Source organism: Lissotriton vulgaris, unplaced genomic scaffold (assembly GCF_964263255.1).
Source record: "Lissotriton vulgaris unplaced genomic scaffold, aLisVul1.2 SCAFFOLD_2497, whole genome shotgun sequence".
NCBI lineage: Eukaryota > Metazoa > Chordata > Amphibia > Caudata > Salamandridae > Lissotriton > Lissotriton vulgaris.
Window position 1 is genome coordinate 49776 of NW_028242664.1, and position 20091 is coordinate 69866.

The 20091-nt window shown below is 45.0% G+C and overlaps 1 protein-coding gene across 1 annotated transcript in view; it reads right to left on the reverse strand.

Annotated features, from left to right (window-relative positions):
- Positions 1–20091, reverse strand: part of LOC147668874 (uncharacterized) — an 89517-nt gene that overhangs the window by 25135 nt on the left and 44291 nt on the right. The window contains exons 5-6 of the mRNA XM_086948380.1: positions 2040–2102; positions 1862–1925 (exon numbers count right to left, since the gene is read on the reverse strand). Of these exons, the coding sequence (XP_086804506.1) occupies positions 1862–1925; positions 2040–2102 (127 nt within the window). The remainder of the gene's footprint in view (positions 1–1861; positions 1926–2039; positions 2103–20091) is intronic.

The following is a 20091-nucleotide window of genomic DNA, read 5'->3' on the forward strand; positions in this document are numbered from 1 at the left end:
TGTTGCTAACAGGCGTTAGCGACAGCTTTCTGGTCATAGCGGCCGGTTTTCCTGTCGCCTTGCATGCCAGCGATAGTTATCGCTAATGACATGCAAGGTAGGCGTTCCCAACTAAAAGTGACTGAAAACAGTCGCTAACACAACTTCCCCCTATTAGCAAAGCAGGCGAAGCGATGAAAAAAGTCACGCTAAACATGATTATCGCTAGAATTTAAAACCTGCTAAAAACATGACTCACCTGTTTCTTCAATGGGAGGTGGATTGTCAGGCTAAGTCCACCATGGAGTTAATGCGTGAATATCGCTGGATTTCCAGCTATATTCACGCATTTAGCCGCTATCGCTGGATATTTTATCGCATTGGAGATAAACGTTGCTAACAGTGTGTTATTTTCGCGATAATATCCAGATAGGCGTCAATAAAAAAACTGCGCTAAGCACGATTTGCGATAATTATCGCAAGTTGTTGCTAATATCCCCCTCAGTTCTGGGAGCATTTAGCAAAAGATGGTTCTGGGCTAACCATATAATTATTGACATTATAGCTATCTCTTCATTTTTGTGTATGAGCTGGATTGGAGGGCTGACTGAAACAAGTGTTTCAAAGAGCAAGAGAGGAGAATTGGTAACAGGAAAAGGGCAAGAGAGGAGAATTGGTAACAGTAAAGTGGGAGAAAATTAAAGAGAAAAGAAATAGAGCTTGAAGAGCTGCAGTGTCACATTTATGACAAGCTCAAAGACATTGAGCATCTAGATGTAAGCAGCAGAAATCTCAAACAGTCATGAGGGACTTATGAATGTTTGTGTGATATGGCTCTTTGAGCCATCAGAGGGCAGAAATTAATGGCTCTTTGTCACTATTTTTCATTTTGCTTAACACAGGTATTATATGTATCCATATTAAAGGTGTGACATTCATGTTATAGTTAACCATAATTAAAGAGTGTTTACATTATGTTAGCCATAGTCAATGTAGGCCTCAGTTCAACTACTCATGCTAATACTTCAAATGTGTTTTTGTATGCTGTGCTCTCTTCACTTTTCTCTTGTTTAAGGAGACAAGCTATGGTAGTTATAATTGTTGCTGTTTCTGTGTGAATTGTTTAATGATGTGAGTTCCACCGAAAGTTGAATGTCTACGACTGTGTCTGGGGCAGGCTAACCGTGACATATCATCCTTTGCAGGATAACTTCTGAAGGCCATGCAGCTATGAGTTTACTTGTGCTATCACTGTGGAGGAGGATGACGCCATCTGGAAATGCTGGATTTTGATTGGCCCCAACCTCTTGGGAACCGAAGGGAGTTGTTCTGCTCTGTAGATTGGATGTTTAATTGTGTATAGTAGAGCTAGGAAGAATCAGATATGCTTTTCCACTTGTTTGAAAGCAGATACCCCATTTCAAGCTTGTGAGACCTGGTACCTGTTACTTCCCCTGCTCAAAGAGTAAGGCGTTTGAGCAAATCCTTCTCATTTACTCAATTGAACCTTCATTTGGTTCTGCCCTTAGGAGCTTTACTTGCTGACACCTTTTGCTTAACGTCTCTGACTTCATTTGAATCCTCAGTTTAGCATTAGAGAATTTCCCTGCAGGAGAAATTGAATTTTATTTGATTTGCACATGACTATTTTTAAATAGTTTGCCTTTATATTTGCTATTTTGCCTCACTTTGGATTAGACCAAAGAAGGCCTTTATAAGGTGATTATTGATTTATGACTAATCTGAACAATTTGAGTTTGTAACTTTGCTAACCTGGAAATAATCCTTCATGGTTTGTAAATCTACACTTCTTTGTCTATACTGATGTGCCTTGCATTTATACTGCTTTGAACTGTGCAAAATACGTCCGGCACTGCTTTACCTGCAACCTACCATCTTCAATAAAGCTATAATCTGTTAACCTTAATGAACTGGGTAACTGGCTCCTGCTTACCAAGAAGAAATCTTCAAATTCAATTAGAATGTCTTTGGTGCAACAGAGTGGAGGGAGCTTCAGCATACATATTTAGACTCCAAGTAAATTTGTATTGATTGCTTACCTTAGGCTTCTTGAGTTTTTCATTCTTCTCTTCCTCTTCAGAACTCTGAGTTGGTTCTGATTCCTACATAGAACAATTAGGATTTGTTAACATTTGCTTATTAGACACTGCATGCAACATTAGTTTTTTTCAGGATTCTTACAAAGGGACTATATAGATATTGATATCAAGATAATAAAAGTCCACTAACATAAACACCACAAATGCTATTACTTTATTTATTGTTTTACTAACACAACAGATATAATAAAATAACTTTTTAGCAATGTTAAGATCCCTTGCAAATAGTCATTGTGTGATTGATTAATTTTATTTTATAATTATTTCTAAAATCAGGCTAAATTCAAAATGTTTTTTAGACAGCAATTTTCAGATTCAGGGAAATGGCAAACGGGTAATTGTAGCATGCTTAGGCCCAAGATACAGGAAAGGGAGGGATCTGTCTCTGACTAGCCCTATAGGAAACACTCCAGAGTCAACATCCCACCATTGTATGGCTAAAGGACCAGTACTTAAGAAGGACTCCCAAGTCAAATGGACCAGTTCTACAAGCAGGACTCCAGAGATAACTCACTGCCATCGTATGGATGTAGGATTTTTACCCTTATTTTTGGTCAGTTCCCACAGTTGATGAAATTATAGCTAAGGGCAGTGCAGGAAGCTGCCTTCTACATGCAACAAAGACTCAGAGTTGGGCAGAGTAGTCTCAGCTATATGATGTGAGATATGTTCCCCTGCCATTCCTTCAGTGGATCCAATCTGGTAGTTATGCGTGTCCATTGCTATACAACCCCAGCCTTCCCAGCAGTCAGGGAGAAGGCCAGGGTTATCAGTGGATGCCCTGATTGCTGCTTTCTCCTTTCCCAGACAGGTGTGAACCAGGGTAGAGAGGAGAAGTTAAAGAGTTCTTTTGGAAGGGGGTGCTCAGAGAAGGAGAAGGCCATGGTTTCCGCTGGTTGGTCCAATTGTTGAACTTATCCTTTCCCAGGAACCATATGGAAACCAACCTGGAGTAGGATAAAATAGGTCAAAAGGAAGGAAGGTTGCACCCTCTGCTGGAAAGAGAAAGCAGGACATTGTTTTCAAAGAGAAATTAAAGGGTGAAGGGAAAATACATGAATTAATTACCTTATGATGTACAGATAAAGGAGATAAAGAACAATGTGATGTTCAGCAGCTGTTGTGCCAGCTGTTATTCCCAGTTTGCTGAATTAAATTAAAAGTACTCTCCTGAGATTGTGTATATAGGTTAGTACATCAATGTCTTAGTTGGTGAGTTTACTTGTAAATGTCAAAGGATGAGCGAGTTTGTGTTACCATAGATATGGAAGATGTTATTACTCTATTTTAGCATTTACTCTGAGGAGTACTCTTCACCGTAACCTCTTAAATCCATTTAGAATCTTCTTCCTAGACTACTCCCTTTGATGTAATAATAATCTTCCCTTTTAACGCCCTAAGAAATAACAGTGAACACAGCACTTTAAATTATCCTGTAAAATAACATAACAGCAACAGCGGAGCAAGGGTATCTATACACACACAGACACTCATTTTATTATTTTCATTGATCATATACAGCACTCCGCTGGCTTATGGCAGGTTTGTGCTATAGAAATACCATATCCATACAGACATACATACACACACAGTACAAATACATTATAGGTAGAATCAGTTTATGTTTTTACACACAGACAATTCATGTTCCCCTCAAATACAGGAAACACAATGCATGAGCAGCAGCAGTGCATCCTTTATGACACACATGAAACATGTATATGACATGCAGAAGCAGTGCAAGATTCCGAGACACACACAACCGATGCAGCAGCCCCCTCTACCCCGAATCTCAGAACAGTTACAGCTGAGATCAGCACAGCAACACAAGTTGCCCTTAGATATAAGAAAGTGATAGCATGTGCAGGAGCAGCAGACTTCCCTTACATAGAGCTAAGATACTCTAGGGCATTGTGCTGATCCAGATTTTAGGTCTCGCCTAGTGTTGCAGCACATGCGCTGCTCGCTGGCGAGAGATTTTGTGGATGAGGGGTTTTCAGAAGGGGACTCTAAGCCCCGCCCCTCGTTTTCATTGGCTTGGGTCACCATTTATGCTAAACGGTGACCTGCCATTGGAAATGGGAGATTTTTGTTGCCAACCTTTTGCCTTTACGTCCAGCCCATCCAGACTGGCTCGTCTGCTTTAGTGGTCGCAAAGCAATTTCTTATCTTTATTAGGGGGCCAGCTGTTTTCACTCAGCCGCGTGAATATTTTCGCATCGCGCTTTTACCTAAAGTGGAAGAGCAGTGCAAATATAAACAAGCAGCTGAGTGAAAACAGATGGCTGTCACTTGTTCTTTGTTTGTACGCTTGCAATGTGTGAAGTTTCAAAGTGTGTAATGTGTGACTTTTCATTTTTCCGCTCTCCCCTCTGAGCTGTTTTGCCCGCTTCTCTAACATATTGAGGGGTCTCCGCCCATCCTAACTCAAGCCATAATCGGCTGTCCAGACTTCCACTGATCCATCATGGATAGGACAGCCCCTTCATGTATTGGTACATGCACAATTTTGACTTTCCCATTCTCAAGAACTAGCCATGTGCAGACACGAACACACTTAAACACCTTCAGGGAACCAAGCATGAGCAGCACAGCGCGCTCTGTGCTGAATGTTTTAATTAACGTTTAGGCTCAGCTGAGGTATGCTGCGGGGGGACCTGGGTTGAATGATACCGCAATGACCTTAAGCGCTTTATGTGAGCATCAGTTACTTATTCCACAGGATGGTGGAACCTACGCCGCTCCCGTTTCTTTGAGCTCCAAAGGCGGCAGCTTTAGGCGCTAAGTGACAACTTCTCCCTTGCTGAAGAACTAGCCATGTGCAGACACAAACACACTTAAACACATTCAGGGCACCAAGCGTGTGAAGTACAGCACGCTCTGTGCAGAAAAGTTTTAATCAACGTTACGTCTCAGCTGAGGTACGCTGCGGGGGGGACCTGGGTTCAATAATGCCGCAATGACCTTAAGTGCTTTACATGAGCACCCCTTACTTATTCCACAGGATGGTGGACCCTACGCTGCGCCCGCTTCTTAGAGCTCCAAAGCCAGCACTTCTAGGAACTACGTGACATCCTCTCCCACATTAACAGGCTGGTAATATTCTATTGGGCAAACTCTCTTCTCGAAATTTAACAAATACTAAATTAAACATGTTCAGTGCTGACCAGTAATACCCTCAAGATACCATGCTCCCCGCTAACCGATTCATTTTACAAGAGCCTTCATTCACACTTCCGGCCCGCACTCTCCTTTACAGGCCGAAGCCTCCCTGTGACCTACTCACAGCCTCTGAGTGCTGCTAAGACCCGGACCTCAATGGAGATTTTCATGTCCCTTTCACTGCGACTCAGGCATCACCTCCATACCCTGGATGCCACTGGATATCGCGCCGATGCCGAGATCCAAACCCGGTTCCTCAGTTTCCAGGTCAATATCTCCGGCTGTAAGTCGACATCCTCACTTACTTCCAGTTCTCTGGTGAAGCACCTCGAGTAGTGCTGTGGGACACGCCCCTTCAGGAAACCGCCCAATAATCAGGTAAGGGGCAGAGCGGCACTATATTTCTACAGCACGGTGTACCTCTGTAGCGCCTAAACCCTCAGTCGCCTAAGCACTGACTCAGCTTCTTCTAGTATTGTGCAGGATGTGGCCTAACGGTCAGAGGCTCCGACTTTGGTACTAGGAAACCAGGCTTGAGTCTCGACGTGGGTTCCACATCTTGTGATTCTGGGCTAATAACTTAATCTCCACATGCGCTACATAAAAAAACGGCAAAATAGGAGCTTTGGTGCTTCTGGCCCATCCAGGGAACCAGTGTCGTAGTCGCTCTGCGTTATTGCCCATGAAAGATGCCTTTTTGGGTTTCTGTGGAACTGTGGGAGATTTGCTTCAATCCAGTGAGGGGGCGGTTATCCACATTTTGTGCCAGATTATGATACTTTCCAACCCTTTGATTGGATGATATAGTCTGCTGGGTTTGCCCCCTCAGTTGGCGCTGTCAGTACTCACCTCCCTCTTTACAGTTGGTTTGATCTGAGCTGAACCTGATGTCGAAGCTCGTAGGGTGTAGTGTAGGCGGGGGATAGGTCTCACCATTCAGTCATAGATTTTGTTGTAAAAGGCCATGGCCACCGTAGAGAGGTTTGACAAGGTAGAGATTCCAAAGAGCGCCCTAAGTTGCAAGATCTCACCTCCACCTCAGGGTGAGGTCAGCGAGGCTGAAACAAGTGCCACCTGCTTGGCTGGTTGGTGGGTGGCTGCCATGCCTTGTGAGTGGGGAGGGTAAAAGATTAGATGTTAAAACATACTAGAATTGCCATATATTTTCTATTATTAGCGTGATTTTGCTGTTTATGTAACAGTGTGTTTCTTGTTGAAGTTGGGTGTTTTAAGCTGTTTTCTGTGGACCGGTGATGTCTGGCCTCCTGATTAGTTGGGTCCGGGTTGCTTAAAGGAGGCACTGCCAGCACTTTGGTCTGGACTCATTGTTGTGCGGTCAATGTGGATCTGAAAATGGTTACTTTTCTCATGTGGTGGCACAGATGAGCTGAAAATAGTGAAATAGAATGTGAGAGCCACCCGCCTCCAGGGACCCCTCTCCCCTCCCGAAGGCGACAGTCCATGATATTACTTTTTATCTCCAGTCATCCTGTCCATTTCCTCAGAAATCTAGCTTTTTATTGCTCTGCATTTCCCCTTCTTTCTCACGTATTGGTTGGTCTGATCACGGGAGGTTTCCGAATGCCTCCATCCCCAATCATATGCCATTCACGCTGTCCCATTTCCTCAAAACGATCTGAGAAATATAAGAATAACATCTTATTTGAATGTATTCAATGTGCTATTATGATGAGAATATTGCTTGCTTAATCTCCACAACGGCCCCCGCGGCGGGATGCCTGGCTTTCACCTTGGGGATGCCCTGTAGGGGCTATCTTACAGGGAAAAGCCAGGACGGGTTCCCAAGGCAAGCACCGAGATACCTCCCCAGGTGATCGAGCGCTATATAAGAACATACAAAAAAAAAATATTAATTTTATCTTACAATTTAAATTAGAACTGGGGTGACACTATAGAATTTTTGCAAAATGTTTACGATGCGATTGTTCGATATTCCTTTTTATGATGGACACATGCTGATGAGCTTTGCGGGGGTCAATAGGGGATCAATGCTTCACTAAGGGAAAAAAAACAATACATTTTTCAATGACAATAGCCCAAAACAATGTAATTGCGAGACCTATTGCATTGTAAATGCTTGTTTCTTGTTTCCAGGGAAATATCTTCAGAGCATCCCTGCATCCCTCCTTCAGCATCTCTGTGGAGATTAATGTGCAGCAGGAGGCATAAAGTGATGTGTGTGGGGAGTAGGGATTAAGTGTAACAAGGAGTGAGTACAGAATATTTTGCTCTGGGGGCACATAAGGGCACCACAGGGATGCAGAAGGATGTGGAGTTCAGAGGCACAGAAGGGATGCAGAGCGCTAGATAGTGGGACACATAGTGCTGTGTAATAGGATGCACATGTCGACATGCAGCAGGTATGCACAGGGTGATGTTGCACATGATGATGTCAGGGAGTTGTCAAGTGGTTGGCAGCTCATCCTATCCTGTTTTTATTTTTATGCATTCTGGGACTTCTAAAAAACTAGGGCATGATAAGCTGTTTGTGGCCGACATTTTGGTAAACAAAAGAAGATGTTCAGCTTTTCTAAGCATTTGAGTGGGAGAGGAACAGGAAGTTATAAATGGTCATAAACCCAGCTTGAAATATGCTTACTTTTAATAGTAGCCCTTTACCAGATAACACAGAAGTGCTCACATAGACTCACAGCCCTGTGGTACCAGAGAGAATCAGATATGCATACTTACACAGCAGGTCCAATGCATGTGTGACACCTGTTGGGTGTCAGATACACTGTAGGTTCCTGAACAGATGTTGGAAAAGAGGTTCCCAGTACAAAAACAAATGCAGAAGGACCAGCATCAGTCTTTTATCTTCCTAAGCACCACCCAGATGTTTCGGGCGAATGTCTGTAGGAGCTAGAGCTGGTGTGCTATTGCACAGCCATCCACTACTCAACATCCCACCCCCCACAGATGTGGACTATTGAACCTTAGCGCATCGGGGTGAGAAACTTAGATGTCAGAGTCCTAGAGATTAAAGGGGGTAGCTAGTGTGTGCATCATTTGGTAGTGATACTGGCTGATTTGGACGCTTGTTTCTTGAGGAAGCTTCTCCTCCTAGTCATTTGGGCAGATAGTAGTAGGACCCTTTCTTCTCAGTGACAGAGGTATTCTCTGCCTGTCAGCTCCAAAGGGAGTGTGCAGGGATGGGACATATTGAGGAATGTAATTCATGCTTTATCTCGTTATCCTTTTCAATTCAACTAACAGACTCACAATTCCACTGCTCTAATTAACTACATATTCACTATACTAATCCACCACTAATCCTTTTTGGGTTCTGGAGCAGCATGGTACTGCCCAAAACGTGCTTTGACACCTTGTCAGGGGTACTAAACACTATATAAATGTAATTACTGTACAATTTTAATACAATGAATCCGAGGTGTAGCAGCCGGGATGAGTCCTGTGTACTGCTTCAACTAGGTTGTCATTCTGGTAACACTGTAGCCTCAGTTGTTGTATAGCATTTTAGGACCCTACTGTAATTTTCCCGATTCATGCCCTGACATAGGTATAAATCACCATATCCTTACATAGGCATAGAAATCATAACCATGTTTAGACATAGCTCAAGCAGCCCAAATACGACAGGGCTACTTCCACTCGTTCCGAAAATCCACAACGATTTCTTGGAAAACTCGGCTTCAGCAGCTAGGGAGTTCCCCTTGCTCGAATACTGACTTGTCCAAGAACTCATGGAGTTTTCAAAGAACTGAGACTCTTTGATGACATTATTATGTCCACCTTTACGTCAAACTCGGCATCTTCATGGTATAAATATGCGCACACTTGCCATAGCAAACACACGGTGGTTTGGAGCAGTTCGACTATCTACTTGCTCGACGCATCCTGCTACAGCAAGTGCTGAAGGAAGCCGACCCTCCAGCAGACGCACTGAGAGAGACGCTGTCTTTTCTCTTGCCGAGAAATCCAGCTCCAGTATTTCCAAGCTACCCTTACAGGTTTTTGGGAAATCGTGTCCTTAGCCTGACTTTCTTCATTCTAAACCAAGGTACAGACCTGATTAGACCCTTAGAGAAATCTTGGATAGATTCTTGGCAAAGAATACTAAATTTATGCTACACCTCACTTACTTCTTCCCTCATACTAGACTTAGGTTAGGTACATATGGGTAGGCGTATTTTATACGCACCAGTTGAGTACTTTTTAGCCTTTGTTATTTATGTACGTATTTATCTATGGTCTAGGAGCCATACCATGCTCTTGGAGTATTATTTTATCCTACTATTTTGACTTTACACATTAAACTTTGCGAACGGTATTACGATTGTAGCAGTTCATTTATTCTGCTTGAGAACGAAGACTGTTCAATAAATACCTTTTATTGAAAATTCCCGTCTATCTACTTCTCTGAAAACTCTGGTGAAACTAAGCATGCATGAATGACTGAGCAAAATATCTATCTATTGTTTCCATGACTCTGAAGATAGATTTTATCTTGGGGAAACAAAGTTGTCATGTTTATGCTGTTGTCAGAAACTAAATCCCTTCTTGTGAACTCGAGAAAGTTTCTAGTGAACTCTGAGCTAGCTGGCACTCACAATTAAGTCTAATATATTCAATAGAGACCTAGTAGACACAAGTCCTACGTCACATCTATAGGATATATTATTCCAAAGCGCAGAGATTATTGGGAATAAAGGAACTACACTACATGGCGCCCAATGTTTGGTAAGGCACTAATTTAACGCTCGATACTAGAGTATCTCAGTCATGCTTTTCACAGAGACCCCTTTATCCCGTAAAATACTCCAATAGACGTCTGGAGTTGGTTAAAGGATAAAATATCCGCCATAACTGAGTATGACGAAAATTCTATTTATTAGTTTTGGTTTGTTCAACGTTGAAGGATACAGTGATCCAAAATATTGTGCACCTTATCTTTATTTCCTTGAAACTTGCTCTGCAAGACTTTCAACAAAATGTCGGATACCGACGAGGATATTCCCAGGGAGAGTGGAACTGCAGTAAATGCAAACCACCAGGTCTTGACGTTACAGGTTTCCGACATGACGATGCTATAAACATCTCGGAAAATGTGCGGAAAACAATAGCTATAAAGCTTATAGAAAATGGCCTATCAGCAAGAGGTGGTAGGGTAATTTTCGTCATAGAGGCACATGAATATCGGCAGACAGAGGTATTCTATTCATGGATTATCTTTCCACAAGCAAATCCAACAACACATGTGCTCCACTTCTATAAGATAGAGGAACATACAGCGGGATACGTTGCTTTCGAGGACATTGAAATTCCACTAACTTACCAAGAGCATCAGCTCTGGTTTAAAGGCGCCCTACAACATCAAAATCACATTACCAGGCTTGGTCCACTAGGTAGACCAGGAGCAACATGGCCGGTACTAGCTAGCTATACACCACATCCTGCCATTGAACAAATGACAGGTCAAGAACTATTAGCTCAGCTAAAACAATTAATTAACATCCATAGAAAATTGGTACAATATGTAATGCGGACTCTAACAGTCCAACCTGCTATAAGAATTCCACAGCACACCCCTCATCAGGGAAACACAAACAAAATTACACCACAGACTATACAATAAGTTATCGGTAAATTACCGACAAAAAGGGAACAAATTCCATTCTGGTTAGCTCAAAAAATTACACAGATCGAGGCAGTATTTCCTGATAGTACACCTCATGGTAAACACAGGATTCTTACAATCTGTTTACCAATGGGGATTGCACCACACCTGGAGGACTGTGACACTTTGGGTACAGTCTTTGCTGCAATCTACACAAAAACACATGGTGTTCCGTCTATGGCGGTAATACCAGACGTCCTGAAACAGATTCAAAATAAATACGGGGCAGAGCCTGCTTTAAATCTGGGTATGAAATTACTGAAAGATTTCAAACAGGTCTCTGCTATAATATTAGCTAATATTAAAGGTGAAGCAGCATCCGTGGCAATCCACCAAAAACTAAAAGAACTTTATGTAACTGAGCAACGATATGAACTGGCCAGAATAATAGAAAAATCCCATGAAGAGCTAGGAAGAGATAGTTTTGGAGGGAAGCCAGTAAACCCCGAACTGACAGAAAATCCTGAAAAAGTTTTTATTAAAAATACATTCACTACTCCTAAAAAGAAGTGGGAAAATACTAGACAGACACTTTCTTAAGAGAAGCGTTCTCAATCCAGAGGTAGGTCTCCTCAAAAGGAGCCCTCTTAAAAGAGGTATAACCTCAGAATCAGGGATAATTTGAGAAAACCTGATACCAAGATACTGATACCCGTTCCTCTTGTACCTTTCAGACTTCCTCGCAGAAATCCGAAAGAAGAGAATGATCAGAGCACAAGGAAGAAAGCGTGAAATCCAAAGACGATCAACACGTTCCAAAAAATAAGAAAAGTCAATTCACTAAAAAGAAGGTAGCAAGTCTAAAAGTCAGATATGCAGAGGATCTTGAGGACACAACTCAAGAACGGAGAGTGGGCCAAGACAATGCTAGACAGCGCAGCAGAGGTTACCATAGCTCTCAAGACCTGAAGGATCATCTGGAGACAGTGGACCTGAATGAATGCATTCAGGTTGAAACTGCAGATACCAGGGTTAGTGTACCACATAAGTTATATGAAGTAACACTCTGAATAGACGGGGACATAACTAGGAAAAGAAAAGCACTCTTTTGGGGAAAATCTATCTAAGGGTTATGACATTCTTCTGGCTGAAAAAGACTGGTCACCTGAATTTGTCAGGGAGTACCTACATGGCGAAGAGATCATTATGCCAGCCTTCTCAAATCATATTCCTATTCACAAAAAATACACTTCTGCCAGAAAATGAGCTGTGGCCCAGGCTCCAGCTTTATATAAAAAGTATGTGGTATGGGATGAGGATTCTCCTCACCATAAGATCCAGTTAAAAAATCAACCCACTGCTCAGAAGCAGTATCCGGTTAAACACGAATCTAAAAAACAGGTCAGGGAGATCCTATATCAACTTGAATTCCAAGGGGGGATTGAAACATGCACCTCATCCATTGACAATCCTTTGTTTCCTGTCTCCAAACCAGACAATACATATCATCTAGTTTTGGACTACAGACATTTAAATTCCTGTTGCAAAATGTTTGCAGTACAAAATGCACACAGTGCTGCACTAATAAATAACATTGTACACAAAAAATACAAAACAACATTAGATATTTAAAACGGTTTCTTCTGTCAAAACATTGCACCTGACAGCAGGTCCTTGACCGCTTTCTCAATAATCGGGACACACCGACACTTTTGTCGTCTCCCCCAGGGATTCAAGAACAGTCCTGGATTATTTTCAGCCAGAGTAACAGAGTTAATACAAACGTACGATGATGAGGCATTATCTAATGTCGATGACATCTATCTTACAGACGATGACTTGGACAGGCACTTTACCAGGGTGAACACCATAATACTTGGATTCGCCTCAGAAGGCTACAAATTCAACTTTAAAAAATCAAGAATTGCCCACCTCAACGTCCTATTCTTAGGATACAAACTTTCAAGTGAATGCAAAAGCCTGGCAGCAAACTTTCTAGAAAAATGTGTGCTGCTCCAACCTCCAAAAACGCTGAAAAACTTACAGTCAGTTCTAGGATTCCTGAATTTCGGAAGAACTTACATTCTGAACTACACAAAAAGGGTTAAACCTCTCCACGAATTAATCAAACCTGATTTCAAACCTACTAATTGGACTCAAAAACACACAGACATTTTGCGTTCAGTGCCAACAGACATTTTAGCAACAACACATTTACAAACATGCGAAAACTAACGCAACCTTGTAATCCGAATCATTCCAGGGAGATGCGGATTCACATACCTAACCTTTAATGAAGGTGAAAAGGTACCAATAGATTACAAATCACACTTGTACACACAAGCTGAAATGAAATCCACTTCAACAGAAAAAATTCTGACAGCGGTTCAAACTGAGGTAGCAAAAGAGAGAGCCCTTGCACAGGGTAAACATATAAAAGTCGTTACTCCTGTACCTGCCTTAGAGGCAGTGACAAAGGCAAGCATTCCAAATGCAAAAGCTCTACATCCAAGATGGATACAATGGGTTAATTCTCTTGCTGCGACAGACGTTGAATACATTTTTGACCCTTACTTGAAGACACAAGAAAGTCTCCAATACGAACAAGAATGTCCTCTGCCCACTGAAATTCTGCCTCTAGAACATTACGGCTCAGCACAGCCCGCAATTGGGGGGAAAACAAGCTTACAGTGCTGCGTGCGCGATTGTTAAAGGTCACTGTTGCGATGGTAAATTCAGACCTAGGGTCACAAAAACTCAATCCCTAGGAGACTGTACAGCTCAGCGAGCTGAACTACAGGCTTTCAAGATGGCGCTTGAAAATACAGATTGCGAATTCCCCACACTCATAGTGTGCGATTCGTATTACTGTGTCCAATCTTACAATGAATATTTGCAGATATGGGTTCAAAATGGTTTTAAAGACGAAAAAGGTGGCACAATCAAGAACAAAATGCTTTGGAAACAAGTAGTTATTTTACAGAAAGAACTACAAAAGACTCACGTGATCCATACACATCATCAGCGTGATGGCGTTCACGTTGAAGGGAATTCATTGGCTGATGAAGCCGCGAAGGCAGCTGTGCAAACGGCTTCCGTTGCTGCAATCACTCATTCAAAAACAAAAATAGACGGTGAAACCATGCTAGCTGTCAATGCCACAAGCAAAGGCAGTGGAGCTGCGTTACCTCTAAATTATCCACTCAAATATACATACACAATTGATGCAAACTCCATTCCTTTTGCTCGAATCCCTGGAGTGGGGGATAGGGTAATCCCAAACAGGAATCGGAGAGGTGCTTTGATTCAAGAAGCAGAGAGGGTCTGATACATCAAGGTATCTCTCAATCTCTTTTAGAATTGCACGAGATGTACTGGCAGCTGGGAATGAGCGCACACATTTACGAATTTGGTATTAATTGCGATGTCTGCTATAGAGATCACAGCTTGGAGCGCCACCAGTTTCCTGACTACAGTGTAGCCAGCCCAGTACAGACACCATTGTTAGATAGCATTAGACTATCTACGCTCAGACGTCCCCAGGGCCAAAAGCGGTCCCACAAATACTATGACAACATTCATTTGGATGTGGCCTCAGCGCTCGGCTGACGCCCGAAGTGTTATAAAAGATTTGCGAATCTTTATCGGCACATACGCAATCGGCAAGCTACATTCTGAAAAAAGTGACATAAAGCAATCTATAACAGCAAGGGAATTAGGTTCGGGTGACGGGTGGGTCAAACATCTAATAAGTGGCCAACGTAGTCTTAATGACCTGCCAAGAAATTCTCTGGGTGGAATCACTCCATATGAAATCCTTTTTGGTACTAGAATGATGGTCGAAGACCTCGATCGTCATACTTCAGAGGTAGAAGAAAAACCCTATGATATCTAAGGCCCTTTGGCTGTTTTGCAGGACTTAAATGAAACATGAAGAAGTCTAAGCAACACATTACAAAAGCCAGCGATCAATGAAGAAAAACCACCTGTCCCAGCAAGAACTGTCTGGATTCCAAAGATTGGGGATCTGGTCAGAGAAAAAATAGCTGATAAGAAGGAATTTTGGCCTTCTTACAGAAAACCAGTACCTGTACTAGCAGTCCAGGGATCGAGAACAGTGTTTCTGCCGCCACTTGCTGGAAGAAAGGAGAACCGGTCCGGATCAATTGATCTGGTAAAACCACACCATGTGGTTGATAATAAGTAGTAGGCCCAGTGGTCTCCAAAGATGTAGTAGACGACCAAATCTTGCTACCATCCAAGAGTTTAAACTGAAAGACTCATCACCTTTTTTTTTTAAAACCTTTTTATTTTCATTTTATTATCAGGCAACTACAGTCTTCTCCATGTACAGTGATATAATACAATGTTCAGACACTGCCTACTCCATCAGGTCGTTCAATACTGTTCAATCTCCATTTCCGTAGTAAACAACCCTCCCTCACCTCCCCCATCTCCACCTTCACAGTAGACAGATACAAACTTAGTAGAAGGTCTCCCCTCCAGTCAATGGCTACTTTCAGGGGTTAATGGCGCACATGGTGGTTCACAAACATACCCCCGGGATTCATTCCACTCCCCCCATATTCTCGTCCACTTTTTGGGGCAGCCCCGATGGGTGTAAACTGCTTTTTCAGCTAGCATAGCTGTGTCCATATCATTCTCCCATTGTGACTGCGTGGGTAGTACCCCAGATCCCCAGGTCCTTGCTATATTCTGCTTCATTGTGGATCAGCAACTGCACAGACGACCTCGCCCCTCTGAAGACCCCGCCTAGCAGACCCGGCAGCAAGAAAGCCCCATGGTTCACCGACGAACTCAAGAGCTCCAAGAAGAACTGCCGAGCACTCGAGAAAGCCTGGCTCAGAGACCCAACACCGAACAACATGACTGTCCTCAAGCTCGCCCCCCGAAAACACCACCAACTGATCCACGCCACCAAAAAAACTGCATTCAAGGAACGACTGGACAACAACGCACACAACAGCAAGGAACTCTTCAACATCATTAAAGAGCTCTCCAACCCCAACGCCGGAAACAATGACATCACCCCTTCGCAAGACCTCTGCAACTACCTCGCCTTCTACTTCCACAACAAGATCGCAGACATACACAACAGCTTCAGCACTCAACCGACGCACGCCACGACTGAACCACCGCCCCCCACCACCACCCTCTGCGCCTGGACCCTGATCAGCACGAAGACACCATCCGCACGATGAACTCCATCCACTCCGGATCTCCGACCGACCCCTGCCCTCACCACGTCTTCAACAAGGCCAACGCTGTCATCGCATCCCACCTGCGGGACATCATCAACACCTCCTTCGACACCGCTACCTTCCCTGAGAGCTGGAAGCACGCCATCAGCCGACCCCACCGACCTCAAGAACTACCGCCCCATCTCACTGCTCCTGTTTCCTGCAAAAGTCGAGAAGACCGTCAACAAGCAGCTGGCCGCCTTCCTCGAGACGAACGGATCCCTCGACCTCTCGCAGTCTGGCTTCCGGGCCAACCACAGCACCGAGACCGCCCTGATAGCAGCCACCGATGACATCCGAGCCCTGCTCAACAACGGAGAAACAACGGCCCTCATCCTCCTAGACCTCTCCGCGGCCTTCGACACTGTCTGCCACCGTACCCTAGTGCGGCGCCTCAGCAACGTCGGAATCCAGGAGAAGGCACTGGAATGGATCATCTCGTTCCTCGCCGGAAGGACTCAGAGAGTCCGCCTCCCCCCGTTCAGATCAGAAGCCACCAAAGTCATCTGCGGCGTTTCTCAAGGCTCCTCGCTCATCCCAACCCTCTTCAACGTCTACATGAGCCCCCTCGCAGCCATCGCACGCCAACACAACCTCAACATTATCTCCTATGCCGACGACACCCAGCTGATCCTCTCCCTCACCAACGACCCCGCCATCGCCAGAGCCAACCTGCACGAAGGGATGACAGACGTAGCCAAGTGGATGATGAACAGCCGCCTGAAACTGAACTCGGACAAGACGGAAGTCCTCATCCTGGGATCTTTACCCTCCGCCTGGGACGACTCCTGGTGGCCCCCCGCCCTGGGCAGCGCACCCAAACCAACAGACCACGCATGCAACCTGGGCTTCATCCTGGACTCCTCCCTCTCCATGACCAGACAAGTCAACGCCGTCTCGTCATCGTGCTTCAACATCCTGCGCATGCTACGTAAGATTTTCCGGTGGATCCCCACCGAGACCAGGAAGACGGTCACCCAGGCCCTCGTCACCAGCCGTCTGGACTACGGCAACTCCCTCTACGCCGGAACCACCGCCAAACTCCAGAAGAGACTCCAGCGGATTCAGAACGCCTCAGCACGACTCATCCAGGACATCCCCCGTCGCAGCCACATCTCCGGACACCTGAGAGATCTGCACTGGCTCCCCGTCAACAAGAGAATCACCTTCCGTCTCCTCACCCACGCACACAAAGCCCTACACAACCAAGGCCCAGGATACCTCAACAGCCGCCTCAACTTCTACTCTCCCACACGCCAGCTTCGATCGACTGGCCACGCCCTCGCCGCCGCCGAAGAGCCACCACAGGAGGAAGGTCCTTCTCCTACCTGGCTGCCAAGACTTGGAACTCCCTCCCGACCCACCTCCGCCTGACCCAGGACCACCTTGCCTTCAGGAAGCAGCTCAAGACCTGGCTGTTTGAGCAGTAGCGGACCCCCCCTCCCCTTGCGCCTTGAGACCCTCTGGGTGAGTAGTGCGCTATATAAATGCTTTGATTGATTGATTGATTCGTTGTCACCATCCCCAGTGTTGCCCATGCTTTCAGCCCCGTGTTCAGGTCCGTTGGTTGCCATATATTCAATAGGCAGCACTTGGGTCTGTCTGGATCTCCACCCCACCCACTTCTGAGATCTGATTTACAACTTGCTCCCAGTAGGATTGGATCTTTGGACAGTCCCATATTATATAAAAGTATGTTACAATTTGTCTGCAACCCCTCAGACAGAGTGAATCGAGTGCGTGACCCAGTTTGTGTATCGTGGTGCGGGGGTGATATATACGATGCAGCACTGTGAGCTGTACTAATGTTAAGCAGGACAGGATCGCCGCCTCCCTGGCCGATGCCAACGTGTTCATCCAGTCCGAGTCCTCTGTGTCCTCCAGTTCCACCTCCCATTTGCTACGTAAGATTACCGTGGGATCTGGGAGATTATTTATTAATTTACAATATGTCTGTGATATGGCTTTTTTGTCCATGTAGTCTGTGAGGAGTCTATCTTCGAGGGGTGAAACGTCAGCCAGTTTAGTTCCTGGGGGATAGCGCTTTGGAGTGCATGTCTGATTTGGATGTAACGGTATAATTCCGGGTCTGCCTGTCCGTATTTCTCTTGAAGTGCTGTAAACTGTATGATTTCCCCTCTTACCCAAAGATTGCCAATGTTTGTGATGCCTATTAGGTCCCATTGTTTGAACCCTTTAGTGTTTACCAAGGTTCCCAGCCGGCGCGTCTCCCAGAGTGGAGTGGCCAGTGCAAGCTTCCCCTCCCATCCCAGAGCTCTCTGTGCAGTGTGCCAAATTTTGATCGTGTGGGCCATAGGACCTGTCAGGGTGTGACGTCTCCTGTTTGTGTAAAGGGCCTTCATCAAGCGATCGACCGGCAACACGTCCCTGTCTAATCGGTATGCTGGGTCGTCTTTTGGTGCATGAAGCCATTGATTGATGATCGCTAGCTGTGCAGCCCAGTAATACAACTTGACCCTTGGTAGGGCTATTCCCCCGTCATACCAACTGCGTATCAATTTGGAATGTGCTATGCGAGCAGGTTTCCCATCCCATAATAAGGAAGCGATTTCTGCATCAATGGCCTTAAAATACGAGAGTGGGGCCAGGAAAGGGGTATTTTGGAGTGCGTATAGGAACCTAGGGAGTGCAATCATTTTAAAAAGTACTGCCCTTCCCTACAGTGTCAGCGGGAGGGACCTCCAATGTGAAACGTCAGCCTTCAATCTCTGTAGGTGTCTCATCAGGTTTTCTTCCACAAACACATTGTCCTGGGGGGTGACATATATTCCTAAGTACTTAAATCCACTGGTCACAATTTGCACGGGACAGTCTAGGGTAAGTGTTGGCACTTGGCCGTGCAACAGATAGAGCAGTGATTTCGACCAATTTATAGTATAGCCTGACTTCTCCCCATACGCTGTGAGCATATCTAAGAGGGCCTTCAGGGACTCTGTCAGGGACGTCAAATATATCAACACGTCGTCCGCGTGAAAGGAGATTCGGTCTTCCCAGCCCGCCTCCCATGTTAGCCCCTGGAGCAATGGCGTCGTGCGTATCCAAGTTGCGAGAGGTTCTAATATTAAGGCAAAGAGGAGCGGTGAGAGCGTGCAGCCCTGCCGTGTCCCTCTGCCTAGTGCAATCTCCCTTGATATATAACTATTTGCCACCACATGTGCCAAAGGTGCAGTGTACAGCAACCTAATCCACCCACAGAATTTGGGGCCAAAACCCATCTTGCGAATAGGAATGGCCATTCCACGAGGTCAAACGCCATTGTCGTGTCTAAGGAAAGGATGGCCGCATCGTCTTGGAGCAATGGGGTACGGGCTAGAACCCCATTGAGGCGCCGCAGATTAAGGGAAGTGTTTTGGCCAGGCAAAAAGCCTGATTGGTCCGGGTGGAGCAGCGGCATAAGATGGGGCTGCAGTCGTAGTGCTAGTATTTTCGCCAACATCTTTGCTTTTGCGTTTATTAGGGATATTGGTGGATGGGAAAAGGGTTGCTCTGGAGGCTTCCCCGGTTTGTGTATCGTCACAATGGTGGCCAACCTTTGGTCCCTGGGTAGCGTCCCCTGTGTTAGTCAATCAGTGTACATGGCTATCAGATGGGGAGTTATCTTACTTGCTACCTTTTTATAGAGTTACACCGGTAAACCATTGGGCCCCATTGCCTTGTCTGTGTGCAGCGCCGCTAGTGCCTTTCCCACCTCCTCCGCCGATAAGTCGGCTTCAAGTGTTTACATATCTTCTATCGATACAGTGGTCAGTGGTTTTTCAACTAAAAACTGCTTGCACTCCTCTTCTGTCGCTTCTACTCGCGGTGTGTATACCCGCTCATAGTAAGTTGCCAACTCTTCCACAATCAACTGCGGATCTGTCGTTAGTGTACCATACTCTAGTGTCAGTTGGGCAATCCACCTATCCGCCCTCTCCTACTTTTCAAGCCATGCAAGCATTTTCCCTGTCTT